Source organism: Pristis pectinata, chromosome 6 (genome assembly GCF_009764475.1).
Source record: "Pristis pectinata isolate sPriPec2 chromosome 6, sPriPec2.1.pri, whole genome shotgun sequence".
NCBI lineage: Eukaryota > Metazoa > Chordata > Chondrichthyes > Rhinopristiformes > Pristidae > Pristis > Pristis pectinata.
The window spans coordinates 74,684,322-74,698,515 of record NC_067410.1 but is presented as its reverse complement, the minus strand read 5'-3'; the positions used below and the strand labels follow the sequence as shown (position 1 = coordinate 74,698,515).

The 14,194-nt window shown below is 42.2% G+C and overlaps 1 protein-coding gene across 1 annotated transcript in view; it reads right to left on the bottom strand.

The window, feature by feature from the left end:
- Positions 1-4,695: 4,695 nt before the first annotated feature.
- scg2a (secretogranin II a) overlaps positions 4,696-14,194 on the bottom strand; it is a 40,949-nt gene continuing 31,450 nt past the window's right edge. Inside the window, exons 2-3 of the mRNA XM_052018364.1 lie at positions 7,676-7,745; positions 4,696-7,058 (exon numbers count right to left, since the gene is read on the bottom strand). Of these exons, the coding sequence (XP_051874324.1) occupies positions 5,075-7,030 (1,956 nt within the window). The 5' untranslated portion in view covers positions 7,031-7,058; positions 7,676-7,745 and the 3' untranslated portion in view covers positions 4,696-5,074. The remainder of the gene's footprint in view (positions 7,059-7,675; positions 7,746-14,194) is intronic.

The window sequence follows — 14,194 nt, the reverse complement described above, 5'->3', positions numbered from 1 at the left end:
ACGAACCAGCAACAAAAGAAACACACTGGGTCATGATTCATTGTTAAAAACTATTCATAACTATTTGTGATAATAAGAAAAATAAAAGTAAAAATGTTAGAATGTTATAAGTAAAAATGTTAAACCTTGAACATTAACCCCAAAAACTAAACTTGTTGTGTGTGTGTGGCAAATTCCCAAACTCCAAGTCCAGGAATAGTTTTCAAAGTTCAGTTCAAGCCATAAGGTGAAACACGAGCAAAAGCTTCTTCAACAACCACCATTGTCTGAAGATAAAACGTAGATGTAGAGAACATAGAGAGAGTAATTACGAAATCCAAACATTCCACGATGGAACCCAATCGACACCTCAGTGTTTACTCGGTAGTGACTTCCTCACCCCGAAAAGCATCCAAATCGTGGCCGTCCACACAAATACCTGTTTCCCTCTACAGGTCAGCAACAAAGTGAACTCCACTGGATTACCCCCAATTTCCATACATGGAATGTAGTAACAGACACAGTTATTGTTTCTCATCCATCGATAGATAAACTAGCAGGCTGGTGTCTCTCTCTCTTTTCTCTCTCCTCTCTGACTGACTTCGACTGACTTCTTCAACGTCATTATGTCCTTTATCTTCTGTTGACGTAAGCATGCCACACACACACACACACACACACACACAACTAACTCTATCTTAAAGGGACATTCACCGAGTCTGTAACACTGTTCAATTTCCTTTCTCTGCCTTCTCTTTTCCAATGTAGATAAACCTAGAATCCTTTATGCCTATAGTTTCTCATCTCTGGCATACTTTGGTGAATTAATGCTGTAATTTAGATCACAAAGTAGAGTAAGTAACTGAAGGGGGAACAATTGGTAAAGTGAGAACTATACAACAGAGTTTGACATATGAATAACACAGGGATATAAAATGTCAGATGCTTAATTGCAGAAGGACAGGATAGGGTATGGTGAAAGGAGAATGCACCCAAATTAATAGATCAAAATCCAAACAACATTTGCTTTGGCAAATAACAGAATAATGAGAAATCTTCAAGTATGGAAAGCATAAGAGTAAAAAACATTTGTATTCGTAGTCATACAGCATAGAAACAGACTTTTCCACCCACTGAGTCATGTTTGCCATCAACCACCCATTTACACTAATCCAATGTTAATACCATTTTTTTCCCACTCCTCCCCACATTCCCATCGGCTCCCCCTAGATTCTACCACTCATCTGCACAGGGTAATTTACAGTAGCCAATTAACCTACCAGCCTACACGGTTTTGGGATATGGGAGGAAACTGGAGTAGCCAGTGGAAACCCATGTGGTTACAAGGAGAGTGGGTAAGCTCCACATAAATGGCACCAGAGGTCATGTTTGAACCTGGGTTGCTGAAGCTGTGAGGCAGCAGTGCTACTAGCTGAGCCACTGTGCTGCCCTCAGGGACAAAAATTACTGATTGGGTGGAAAGCACACTATATTCATACACTTCTACAGATGCCATCACACTGAAATGCACAACTGTTAATAACTCTCAGCTGCTGAAGCATGAAACCAATTCAAATAAACATTACACCTTCTGGTCCAAAGTTACCATTTCTCCATGTTGTCAATAATGATTTGTCTGTCAGCAATGGGTTTTCAGTAATCCAGACCTGACTTGGATTTCTCATGTGTATTAATGAACTAGTACTGCTGTGCTAACAATGCCAATGCAACAATATTGCCTGTAAGGTCTGTTGAGACACTACCCAATGGGAAGTAGCAGTGGTTTAGTGCAGCGTTTCAGGATGACAGCATTCATGTTCTTGACACTGCACTAATACCATTGCTGAAGCCAGCCAGCCAGCCAGCCCAGATTGCTGCCACTCATATCGGGCCATCATTCCTCATGGCTTGGCCACGTATCCCCAGAGCTGCCTGATGCTGCCTTGCAAGCCTTTCACTGGCCATCCAATGAAGGAGAATGAAAACAGGCACAATAATGCACCAAGGAAAATGTAAACAGGTAATTATTTCATATTTTTATAGCAGTTGACATAGTTTATTGTAGGAAGTTATCTTGGGTTTGGGATGCTTATTTCATGGTTTTGTTTTTGCTGTGTGGTCAGACATATTATATCATCAATTGAGGGAATGTAATATGAGAGCTTTTTGTTCATGTAGGCTGCTGTATATTGTTTTCATTGGTAGCATGAACATATTAGTTAATCATGAAAGTATGACGTTAATCCATCAGCTATATGAATGAACTACTCAGCTTGGTCAAGATTGGAGTCCTCATTATAGTGAGGTTGTGTGGCATACACAGGCCATGACAAAGCCTCATATGGCAAGTTTTATAGAGCTCAGCCAGCTTGGTCTAAGCAGCAGAACCATTGTTTGAAAGTGTCTTCATGATATTTTGTGTGGCAACATTTTTATTATAGGCATCCTGCCCACATGAAAGTACTATACTGAGGAGTGAAACAATTTGTGCTATAAACATGTTGGAACCCAGAACACCCGAGGAAGGGTTCCATACAACCAACTTTTGCACTGTATATTTGATGAATGTAGCTTTGTTTTTAACAACTAAGTTGTTCTAGCTTAAGGTGAAGGTAGATTGAATTAAATGTTTATCTGTAACTTGCCTCTTCTCTACCTCTTTGCTTCCAGCTTCCAGCTTCACCTTCTCTGGTTCTGCTTTCCACTTAAAATGTTTCAATCACTCTACTCTCGACGTCGCAGTCCTCCAGGTTCCACTCTTGATTCACTCTCGCCTACTGCTGCAATCGCTTCTTAGTTTCACTCTGCGTCCCATCATTTCCTCCCGTTCCACTTTTGGCCTCGACACACTCCTTTACATAGTTCTCGACCTGGCTCTCAACGGTGAGCTATCTTAACATTTGAGGATGTGAGGGCAAATAAAGGAGCAAAGAATGTAACTATTGCTGAGTCCCAGAGCCGATTTCCTTTGTAGCGATCAGGGCTGTCTCCGGAAGTCTCCACACAGTTGGCTCCACTTCTATATTCATGGAATTCACCACCTTCAACAAAATGGTGGTCTGTGCAAAGCCCCCAACACCATTCAGAACTAAATTCCTTCTTGCAGTCAGTCATTATGTCCGGCATCGTTGGCGAGCAGTCTAAAGAATCTGGCACATCCTGACGCCAGTCGTCGTCAAAAGCAAATTTGGTATCTGTATCTGGTGCAGCACGCTTAGTTTGTTCGCTGCATTCCTCCCACCCCACGGAGTTGATACTTATGCATTTCTCCCCTACCTAAGCACCTGCAAAACTGTACCCAATGACTCACCAAGAGAGATGGGTCTTCTACCTTATACTCTGCTGTACATATAATGTCAACTTCTGAGTCGGTGTAGTGATAGGGAAAAGACAAATCAACTGATTGTATCTTCGGGGTATGGCATTTCTGCACCTGAAATGAGAGGAACAAGTGTTAGTTTTCAGTGTCGAGGATAAGTGGAGACGAGAGTGCTGAAAATGTGTGGAGAGATGTAATTAAGAAGGGCCAATGCAGAAACGCTTCAGCATCTTCACTGGTCGCAACCATGACGGTCAGAGGACGAGTTCTGAAAGGTGCAGATTGTCTTTGTATGTTTGCTCCATGACCCTTAGATTTTAGGGGGTAAAATCAATGTATGCGGGGTGCAAGTGGCGAGGCTCTAAAGAGCTGGCAGTTCACAATCTCAAATATGTCCAAAGTGCCGTGTCTTTTGTTGAGAAATAGTACTGTTCCTCCAATCTGCTTGGTTTCTTGCGGAATTGCGCGATCCCTGTCGCCGTTCTGTTGATTTAGGAATTCGTGAGGTGAGAGCAGATTAACTGAGTTTATCCTCGAGGATCATTCTCCTCCTTGATGCTCCCCTCTGCCGGTTTATTTTCCCTTCTGTTGGCTGCACGCTTCCCGTGGATGATGTGTCACCATTTTGTTTTCTGTCTCATTTCGTTTTACTTTCCATATCCCTGCTTGTCGTTCTATTGTTTGAAATGGGTTTTGGAAGTTGAATGGATATTGGAGAAAGGAATAGAACATTTAGCCCCTGAAGTCTGTTCCACCAATTAATGAAATCCTGGCTCATCTGTGACCTAGCGCCATTACCTTTGCCCCATATCGCATGATGCCTTTGAATAATCTATCACTCTGAGCTTTAAACTCAATGCCCTTTGCCATAAACTTCATGTGTGTAAAGCAAACTGTGTGTTTAAAAATGGTTCGTTCATCAGAAGTTGCTTTAAACGCTGATCTATGTGTGCATTTGAAAGTAATTAATATGTTGTATTTCTAATTGATTTGTTGTGTTTCTTGATTTTACAACATAAAATGTCATGCCCATGAGGAAAACAAGTCTCAGTTGTGCTTGAAGAAAAATACGATGATGCTGGAGGAACTCGGCAGGCCAGGCAGCATCCGCGGAGAAAAGGTGAAGGACTGAAGAAGGTTCCTGACCCGAAACATTGACTGCCTACTTTTCTCCACGGATGCTGCCTGGCCTGCTGAGTTCCTCCAGCATCATCGTGTTTTTCATCTAGATTCCGGCGTCTGCAGTCCTTTATTTTTCTCAGTTGTGCTTGTTGGCAACTAAGAGGAGAAGGTCAGTGTCAGGCTTGGTAATTTAAGTTACACAGCAATACAATGCAGTACGTGCAAAATTTACAAGAATTACTGCTGCTTTATTTTCTTAATGCCACTTTATTTTCTTCTCAGCTTTTCACAGAAGTCATAGACAATAACGAGTTCATTTTGGTTAATTGGAAATAAAATACTTTTATTAAATAAAAGCAACCACGGACGTGTTTCTACCGACGTTTAACCATGCATGATGGGGATAGTTTCAGCCAAGAACAAGTACGTCAACATGACTACTAAAACTGCCTCATCATGAAAAGTAAGAAATAATCTTAACAACTAAAGAATTACCGCGAAGCCCGTGACAACGACGTATTCTCCACGAGAGGTTGTGTTATTCATGTCATCGTCCATGGATCTTTACGATAGAAATCTTAACTCAGTATGTTTTTAATCTTATCACCAGTTGACAATCTGCCATTCTTTTCTGTTCACCGACCGTTTTCTTCATTAATACTGTTCACTACCCAGGATTTCTCTGTTTGATTCCTTCACGGCGCGATCCCTGTCGCCGTTCTGTTGATTTAGGAATTCCTTTAACTTGAGCATCATGATCGCAAAATCTTCCCCTTTCTGTTGCGTTCGAGGGGCGTGGTAACCATTCCCTGCAAAACTCGAAAGGCTGTTTATGATTGACATAACCTCCGCAGCTTCCCGAGGGCTGATACCGCGCAGTAACTCCTTGACGGGGTCTTGATAGGTGTCTGCCTCCACTTGCTCGTCAGCCGATGAATCCATTCTAGCCCGCGGGATGGCAGCTGCATTCAGCAGATCGGGATTCTTGACCAGCAGCCTCTCCAGATACCTGGCGAGTTCGTCGTCGTCGATGCTGATGGCTCGGTCGTCCGTTCCTTGGTCCATGCCTTCGCCGTTCCGCAACGAATCGTGGTTGCGATGCCCTTGGAAACTCTGGAATGGGGCATAGAGTGCAGGCGGACGGTTTTTCGACTGATCTGCTTTACGGAAATACTCTGGCTTCTCATACATCCTGTCCGTTCCCAGGATGTTTAGGATGTCCTCCGTGGTGAGATCTTCATCTGCGTTGTTCGGAGCGAAGAGGTCTCTATTGTAACCATCTCGGAGTCTTTTGCTTTCTCGACGTGTGTCCATTTCCGAGCTCTCCTGAAGGCTGTCCGGGAAGTCAGCGTCTATCTCCGCCGGGGAGGGTCCGGGCGCTTGTTTCTTCTGCTCCGCGTCCTTTAGCATTTTGAGAATGTCATCCGGCGGTATTTGAAGTCTGCCGGACAGTTCAACCAACTGGTTCAGGAGCCCTGGCTCAATTTCATCTTCCGACCCCCTGGCCACCTTCTCACTTTCTACATTACTGTCTTCGCCTGCATTTCCAGCGCCCCTTTCAGGCTGCCGTTCGTACATTCTGTCTTGCAGGCGTTTATAATACTGTAGCATCAAGTCCATCGCGGCGTCTGCCATCTCACCCCCACTGTCTTTCTCCCTCGCCGCTTTCTCTCGGGAGTCCAGATGCTCCAAGTCGGCCTCATCCACACCAGCCAAAGCCTTCTTTATGCTGTATCCTGCTCCCTCGCGTTCTCTGTCGGTGTTTGTTTCCTCATCCTGAAATTGTATCTCCTTATGGCGATGCCTGTTCTTCATTTCTATTGAGTTCCAGTCTTCTCCGTCCGCCACGTCCTCATAAGCAAAATCGTTGGCCCGGGAGATGTCATCCTCCTCGTCCTTGCGAAAATGCTCTTCCTCTAATCTTCCCTGCTCCTTGCGCGGGGCCGTGTATTTTCCTAGTTCGCGGAAGGCAGACTCCAGGGTTGCAAGGCTTTGTGGGGTGTACTGCTCTTCTATAATTTCATTGGTGCGTTTATAGGGATTGACATCGTAGCCGCCCTCCGGAGGAAAGGCAACATGGTGTTTCCTTGACAGTCTGTCATTTTTATCATGTGCTAGTAATTCACCATCGTCATAGACTTGTTCGTTACCTCCATCCTCCATTGCGTCCTCCTGCTGGTTATAATACCGAGCTCCTGACCTGTAAGGTTTGCCATTCGCCCTGCTCTCGCTTTCCGCTTGCATCAAAGCTTGCAGTAAAAGTTTGGCCCATTCAGCCCTGCCCTCGTCTGAAGATTCCCTGATGTTTTCCAGCTGCTGGTTCTCTCGATCATTTCCCTCCAACTTTTTAAAGAGGGGTTCTTGAAATGGACGGAATGCTCCCCTCGCTTCATAGTTTGGCATCGATTCGTCTTCGTTATTTTGTCGCAAATTTTCAATGAACTCCAGGGCTTTAATCATATTGGGATCAGGATAGCCGTATGCGCTTTCTTTAAAAGCGCTCGGATCATATCTGTATGGCCCCAACGAAGCCGCGTGGAGAGTGTCGGAGTAAAACAGGATGGTGAGGGTTAGCATGGTGCCGCTTGTAAAGGTCTTTATCATCGCCATCTTTATCGTTGTTCACAGCTGGAAAAAACTAAACAAAACAAAAACAATTACAACTAAATTATACATTTTAATTTGGAAAATCAAGCATTAATATGTTTAGAGAATGCAGCGCAACTAACTCTCCGCCACTCTTGATCTTTCTCATATCATTCATTAAGTATTCCAGACACTTGTGATGTACCAGTGCATTATCCGCTCCTTTTCATTTGTAAATGGTTTTATATAGAGAAGAAACGACCGAATCCCAATTGGATTTATTTTTTATTATGTGAGTTCTTTCTCGGCTTGCTCAGATTTCCGTTAATCGCGCTGTCCTGAACGCATTTGAGAAAATGGATATTTCCTATTAGAGCTTTTTTTTAAACACAGCATCTGGCGTCTGCTTTGTGCTAATTCTATTTATGTAAACGCCAAATCCATCCAGTGCATTTGGGTTCGCCTGGTCTGGAAATGCTGCAGTATGTGTTGCCACGGTAACATGCAATTTATTTATTTGACATCACTGAAAACCAGAGAGGCTTTTTTTTTATGGAGAACAATCATAACATGTGAAAAGAAATTACTGAAATCAGATTATTATGTTAACGCATATCAATTCTAATCTAGTTTTCCATGCACTTCACTCGGCTCACTGTAAAACCTTACTTAACCAACTTCGATTCAGAGGTGTCGGCCTCCGTCGTCTGCCAGTTATCTGAAGCTCACCAGGAAAATGCTTTAAAAAAACACAACAAAAAAAATCAAAATTAGTTCAGTTTAGTTTGTGAATATAGAAACGTTACAAATTTTACCCGTGAATCGAGGATCCAATCAAATTTCAGGAGCGCAACAGGTTGTTATTAACGACCCAAGCGTTTAAAAAGGATCAGTAGGCTGTAAACAGATTATATATCATTCTTCAGTACATTTGATTCCTGAAGTACAATGCAAAACTTGCCTGCGATTTAATATGAAGCCGGTTCGAACGAGAACATCTATCCCTGTTCGTCAGTGTCTGGAGCAAGTTGGGTTGAAATTTCCAGCACCAGGACAGCTCCCTATTTATAAAGCAGCTCCGCAACAAGCCACAACCACCTGACCCTGCGTCACCCAACTCTGACGCCAGTGAAGTCTTATCACGGAATGCAATCAGGAATAATGAGAATACACTGCAGCCGTCCGCTTGTGGCGATCACGGTGAGGAGGGAGAACGGCGACTATGTTCTGTCCGCAACATGTACCCAAAAAACAAATAACCACCGGGAGCAGGAAAAAAAGGACAGATTTATTTAAAACTTAACTTGTTTTGCACAAAGCTGAACAGATCTATTCGCGGCTTCCTGCGCGTACAATTACCAGAAAGTTAGTGTGTTTATTATGTAATTGCAAAAACAAAACATTAGGTTGATGAAATTTCAATTTATTTACATGGTCCACAATTATGTTTATTTTTACAATCGATTGCTTTTCGTTTTCCGAGTCTCATTCTCCCACTGGGTGTACGGCATGATGCGCCTTCTTACCCGGAGCTGTGAGAAATTCACGTCGGAGGCACTGAAATTATGCCACAAACCGAATCAACATCGAGCAGTGACCAACACAAAGAGAATGGCGCTGGAGTGGGTTGCTGGCGGAATGGTTGGGCGCTTCAACAGTTTTAGTCCAGAAATATTTCCAGCCATCTCCACGCCTCAGCTCCACCGCTGGCGAATATGGTGTTTGGTCGATTCTGGAGTAGGAACCAGAACACAGGCAAGACAAGATTATGGAGTGCAGGTTAATAAATGCTGCCCTTAATTTAGTGGCGCTCCGCTGGCTCGGGCATCATCTTCCCTACCTACCGGAGGAGCAAGCCCGTGGCTACAGAAAGAGGTATGAGTTGAGGTTGCTATAGACAGGGCTAGGAGAAGTATCGCTCCCCACATCTAAAGCCAGTGCAACAAGTGAACTCATTACACGAGGAAAAGTGAATACACGGTGGAACCTACCTCCTTCTATGTGTATTACCCCCAATTTGACGTCTTACGCTTCTTCCATTGCACCATTCCTTAAACCAGCTAAACGTATATATACGCACATCCTTTCTAACTATGCATTTCTCATAAATCCACCTGTCCAACCATTAACACCACTGAATCTTGTCTTTTTGAAATATTGCATAGTGGCTACATGGTCCCCTTAAACGAGTGATCTCCACCCATCAGTTCAACATTTCCTTTTACTCTCACTCAAAAGCTTCTCTTATAGAAGAAAGTAGACAGAAGATAAGGTGACAGAGTGGGTAATTTACTGGACATAATGTAGAGACTGGGACTAGTGATAGAACATAGAACATTACAACACAGTACAGGCCCTTGGGCCCACAATGTTGTGCCAACATTTTATCCTGCTCTAAGATATATCTAACCCTTCCCTCCCACACAGCACCCCCATTTCTCTATCATTCATGTGTCTATCTTAGAGTCTCTTAGATGTCCCTAATGTATCTGCCCCCACAACCTTTGCCAGCAGTGCGTTGCACGCACCCACCACTCTCTGTGTAAAAAACTTACCCCTGACATCCCCCTTATATCTTCCTCCAATCACCTTAAAATTATGTCCCCTCGTGTTAGCCATTGTCACCCTGGGAAAAAGTCTCTGACTGTTCACTCAATCTATGCTTCTTATCATCTTGTACACCTCTATCAAGTCACCTCTCATCCTCCTTCTCTCCAAAGAGTAAAGCCCTAGCTCACTCAAACTATCCTCTTAAGACATGCTCTCCAATCCAGGCAGCATCCTGGTAAATCTCCTCTGCACCCTCTCTAAAGCTTCCACATCCTTCCTATAATGAGGCGACCAGATGCACTGACATGGGTTTGAACCCCACCATGGCAAATGGAGACTTTGCAGTCAAGTAAATTGATATATCTGGAGTGAAAGCTGGTGTCAGTAATGGTGACAGTGAAACTAGTGGATTGTTATAAATAAAATATTTTGTTGACCAAATTGGAAATCTCCCATCCTGACAGAATTTGGGTGATGTGAGAATCTAGACCCACCAATGTGTTTGACTTTGGCCATTTAGAAGAACAGTTATTCTTTGAAATGGCCAATCAATGGGCAGTGAAACACAATGAATGAATAACCACACCAGGCAAAAAAAAGGTTACTAAAGTGGCCTTCCACAGACCAGGTTTGTAGGAGCAAGAAGAGGTAACAGGAGTGATTCCTGGTGAGGAGACCAAATCAGCAAATTCTAGCATTGTCAGTGCGCCAGGTAAGAGAGCTAGAGAGAAAGACAAAGATATGTAGTTGCATAGGATATGTATATGGTTGGTTTACAAATTCTTGGACCATTACATTTCTAATGGGCCATATTAAAATAGTTGGTTTGCTGGTGATTACATGGAAAGCCATGAGCTAGCTGCAGCACATTATTGACAACGTCTGGACTCTGGCAGCTGAGAATTGGAGCAGGAAAGGTTGAAACTCATTGAGGGTCAGATGCAGGTGGATCTAACTCTTGCTCTGCTCCTGGACTATTCTGTAATGTTCTGGGCTGAGGATACTCTTCATATCTGACCCCCCAGCTTTACTCTGGCCATTGTTGGCACATCTAGTGTAACCCCATTCATTTATAGGGGATTGTTGGTTTTCACTAAAACATTAAGTGAAGGAAATTAGCTTTATTTTTATTTTGCTAAAGTTAATATGGCCTTCGAACTAATTTGTACGTATATCTTAAATGTGTTTAAGTAAGTGTATTTATTTTATTAATTATATTTTTCAAAATATTTATATGCATTTTCTATTGTTTCTAGATATCTCTGATGATCAGGAGCATTTAGAAACAGCAGAAAAGGCTTTTTGACAGTGTGAGCTATCAGTAGGTTATCACGGCAGTTACTGTATGTCCACACTACTGAGGCCTTAGTTATACTGAGTTGACTATGTAGGGCAGGCCACATCATTCACATGCCTGACACCAGACCGCGGAAACAGTCACTCTATTCCAAGCTCTCTCATGGGAAGAGATTACCAGGTGAACAGTGAAAAAATATTTAAGGATGTGCTCAAAGCCTCCTTGAAGAAATGCAACATCCCACTGATTCCTGGGAATCTTTGGCCCATGACTGCTCTAAGTGGGGAAGGAGCATTCAGAGTGGTATTGCAACCTCAAATCCATGCATGGTGAAAACACTGATGCTCAGCATAAATGGCAGGAAGAGTGCACCACCTCACAAACTACCCACCCATCAGCCACCAGATGGCCCAACTATGTCAGAGTCTGCAGTTTTACATTGGCTGTGTTCACAATCTCAGAACCCCCACAAAGTTACAGTGGAACTAAATCATTCTTCACTCCAGAGGACTGCCTAAGATTCTCTGAAGATCAGGAATGTCTGTGGAAAGGGCCTCTGTTTCTGTCACCTGCCACTCATGGTCTGCACTGCTCCATCCAAGGGCAACAGCAGCAACATCAGGAGGAGCCATGCAGACACAGAAAGCAAGTGTGACCAAAAGTCTGTGGTGGGGCTGGGCCCACCAAGGTTTGACCTAATATCCTATTTCACATAAATATTATTTGCTTCTGCTGTTTTCTGGTTTTGGGCAACCTTGGATCTATTAAGTCATTTGCACACATTTCCAGCATGCCAGTGGGTTGCTGCATAATGACTTTGACAGCCAGTGATAAATTCTGGCCACCAGGCCCAACTCGTAGCAATAATTAAACTGATACCAGGAGTGGGTCAGTTGAGAAAAGTGAAACATAAAATCCACAGGGTGCATGTGAAGAAGATGCTTCCTCTAATGGGAGAATACAAGGGGTTACTGTTTAAAATAAAGAGTCGCCCATTTAAGAAAGAGGTGAGACAAAATATTGTCTTTCAGAGGATCATGAATCATTGAAACTCTCTTCCTCAATGGATGGTGGAAGCAGAGTCTGTGAATACTTTTAAGACAAAGGTAGATAGATTTTTGATAAAGAGATGAAAGGATACTGTGAGTAGGAAGGAAAGTGGAGTCAATTAGATCAACCAGGAATTCATTGAATGGCAATGTGGTTTCAAGGGGCTGAGTAGTTCCTTCCTGTTCCTAATTTGTATGTGCATATTCAACCTTAAAGAATTGACAAATCCTTTGGAGCAAGACTAATGTATTGGAAAAATGACTTAGTGTAGTGAATACATAATATATACTATTGTCAGAACAGTGCACCTTCAAGAAGTTCTGAAAGCACCCCTGATAACTATGCAGCAACAGGCCCAGTTTCTAGTTTTCAGTGACATATGGATGAAATTGTGCCAATGGTGCAACATGTTTGGAAATTTCAGAGCCTGATGTTCAACAAATGCCTATAGTCAGTGTTGCATCATGTGTCACCACAAGCCTGCATAATGAATCCTGAGTCACACTATAAAGTGGAAACACCTGTGCAGTCAATTCAAGTTGTACCAATCATCCTGCAATATAAATTCAGTGGTTTTGGTAATGCAGCTGGTCTGGAATATGAGATTCTCCAATATTAATGCGAGCCTTTGTGCCCATATATGTTATATCATAATTATGTCATCATTCAAACTTATTCTATGGCCTTGATATTAACCTTAATTAAGTTGATATTTCACAATGTAATGGAGGGATCTAAGATAATAATGTAATATGGTTTCAGTCCTGTAGCTTATGAAGTTGAATTCAGAATATTCGTTGGGGAAATTATTAGATGGTCAAATCGGGGAAACGGTGAATTTCCCCTGTTATAAGTAACAAAATTGTAAGTTGTCATGACCTATAATCTTGTTACATATAACAAGGGAATTCGCCATTTTCCCAATCCATCTAATAATTGCTAAATTATTCTCAATTATGATTTTTCATCAATAGCAAATAGAATGCTTTTTTGGGATGAAATCATAATTGCTTCAAGTAATGATTCCTATCAACGAAATCCTAACTGGTTGTTAACGTATTGGATTGAATGTAGAATATTCTCCACCAAACTAGAAGTTATTAAGGTTTTCTAACCAAGTTTAATACCTTCTGCTGGAAGTAACGTTGACATTTGTTGTAGATATTTACCTGTCTTGTCTACCAGGCAAACAAAGAAATAAATCTTCTGCATGTTTACCTTCATTTGTATCCTAGCAATGCTATACACAAAGGATGTGCCTCTGGTATTTATCATCACTATGGATTTTTGGAGAGGGGCTAGTTTCAATTTTATGAGGTAGAGTGATTAACTCTTGATCAAAACTGGCATGTGTGAAACCAGCCACTACAACACTGTTTATTATCTGTTCCTGGCCAACTATAAGGCCATTTACGTTTTGGCAAGACACTTTGAAAAAAATCATGAATCCCCATCTGAGGCAGGAAGCAGGCAAAATTGAAGTGTAATAATCAGTGTGTAGTTCAGAGTTACAAATGTCACAAACCAGCAACAAAAGAAACACACTGAGTCATGATTCAGTGTTAAAAACTATTTTATTAATCACTACTCATGATAATAAGAAAAATAAAAGTAAAAATGTTAGTATGTTAGAAGTAAAAATGTTAAACCTTGAACATTAACCCCAAAACTAAACTCCTTGTGTGTGTGTGTGTGGCAAAGTCCCAAACTCCAAGTCCAGGAATGGTTCTTAAAGTTCAGTTCGGCAAGCCATAAGGTGAAACATGAGCAAAGGCTTCTTCAACAAGCACCGTTGTCTGAAGGTAAAACGTAGATGTAGAGAGAACATAGAGAGAGTAATTACAAAATCCAAATGTTCCATGATGGAACCAAAACAACAAAAACCCAAAAAACAAACAAACAAAAAACAAAAAGCAAACAACAAAAAACAAGTGTTTACTCGGTAGTGACTTCCTCACCCCGAAAAGCATCCGAATCGTGGCCTTCCACACAAATACCTGTTTCCCTCTACAGGTCAGCAACAAAGTGAACTCCACCAGATTACTTCCAATTTCCATACGTGGATTGCAGGGACAGATACAGTTATCATTTCTCATCCATTGATATGAGAAACTAGCAGGCTGGTGTCTCTCTCCCTTTTCTCTCTCTCTCTTCTCTCTGACTGACTTCGACTGACCTCTTCAACAATGTCATTATGTCCTTTATCTTTGGTTGACGTAAGCATGCCACACACACACAACTAACTCTATCTTAAAGGGACATTCACCAAGTCCATAACACCTCCCACCTAA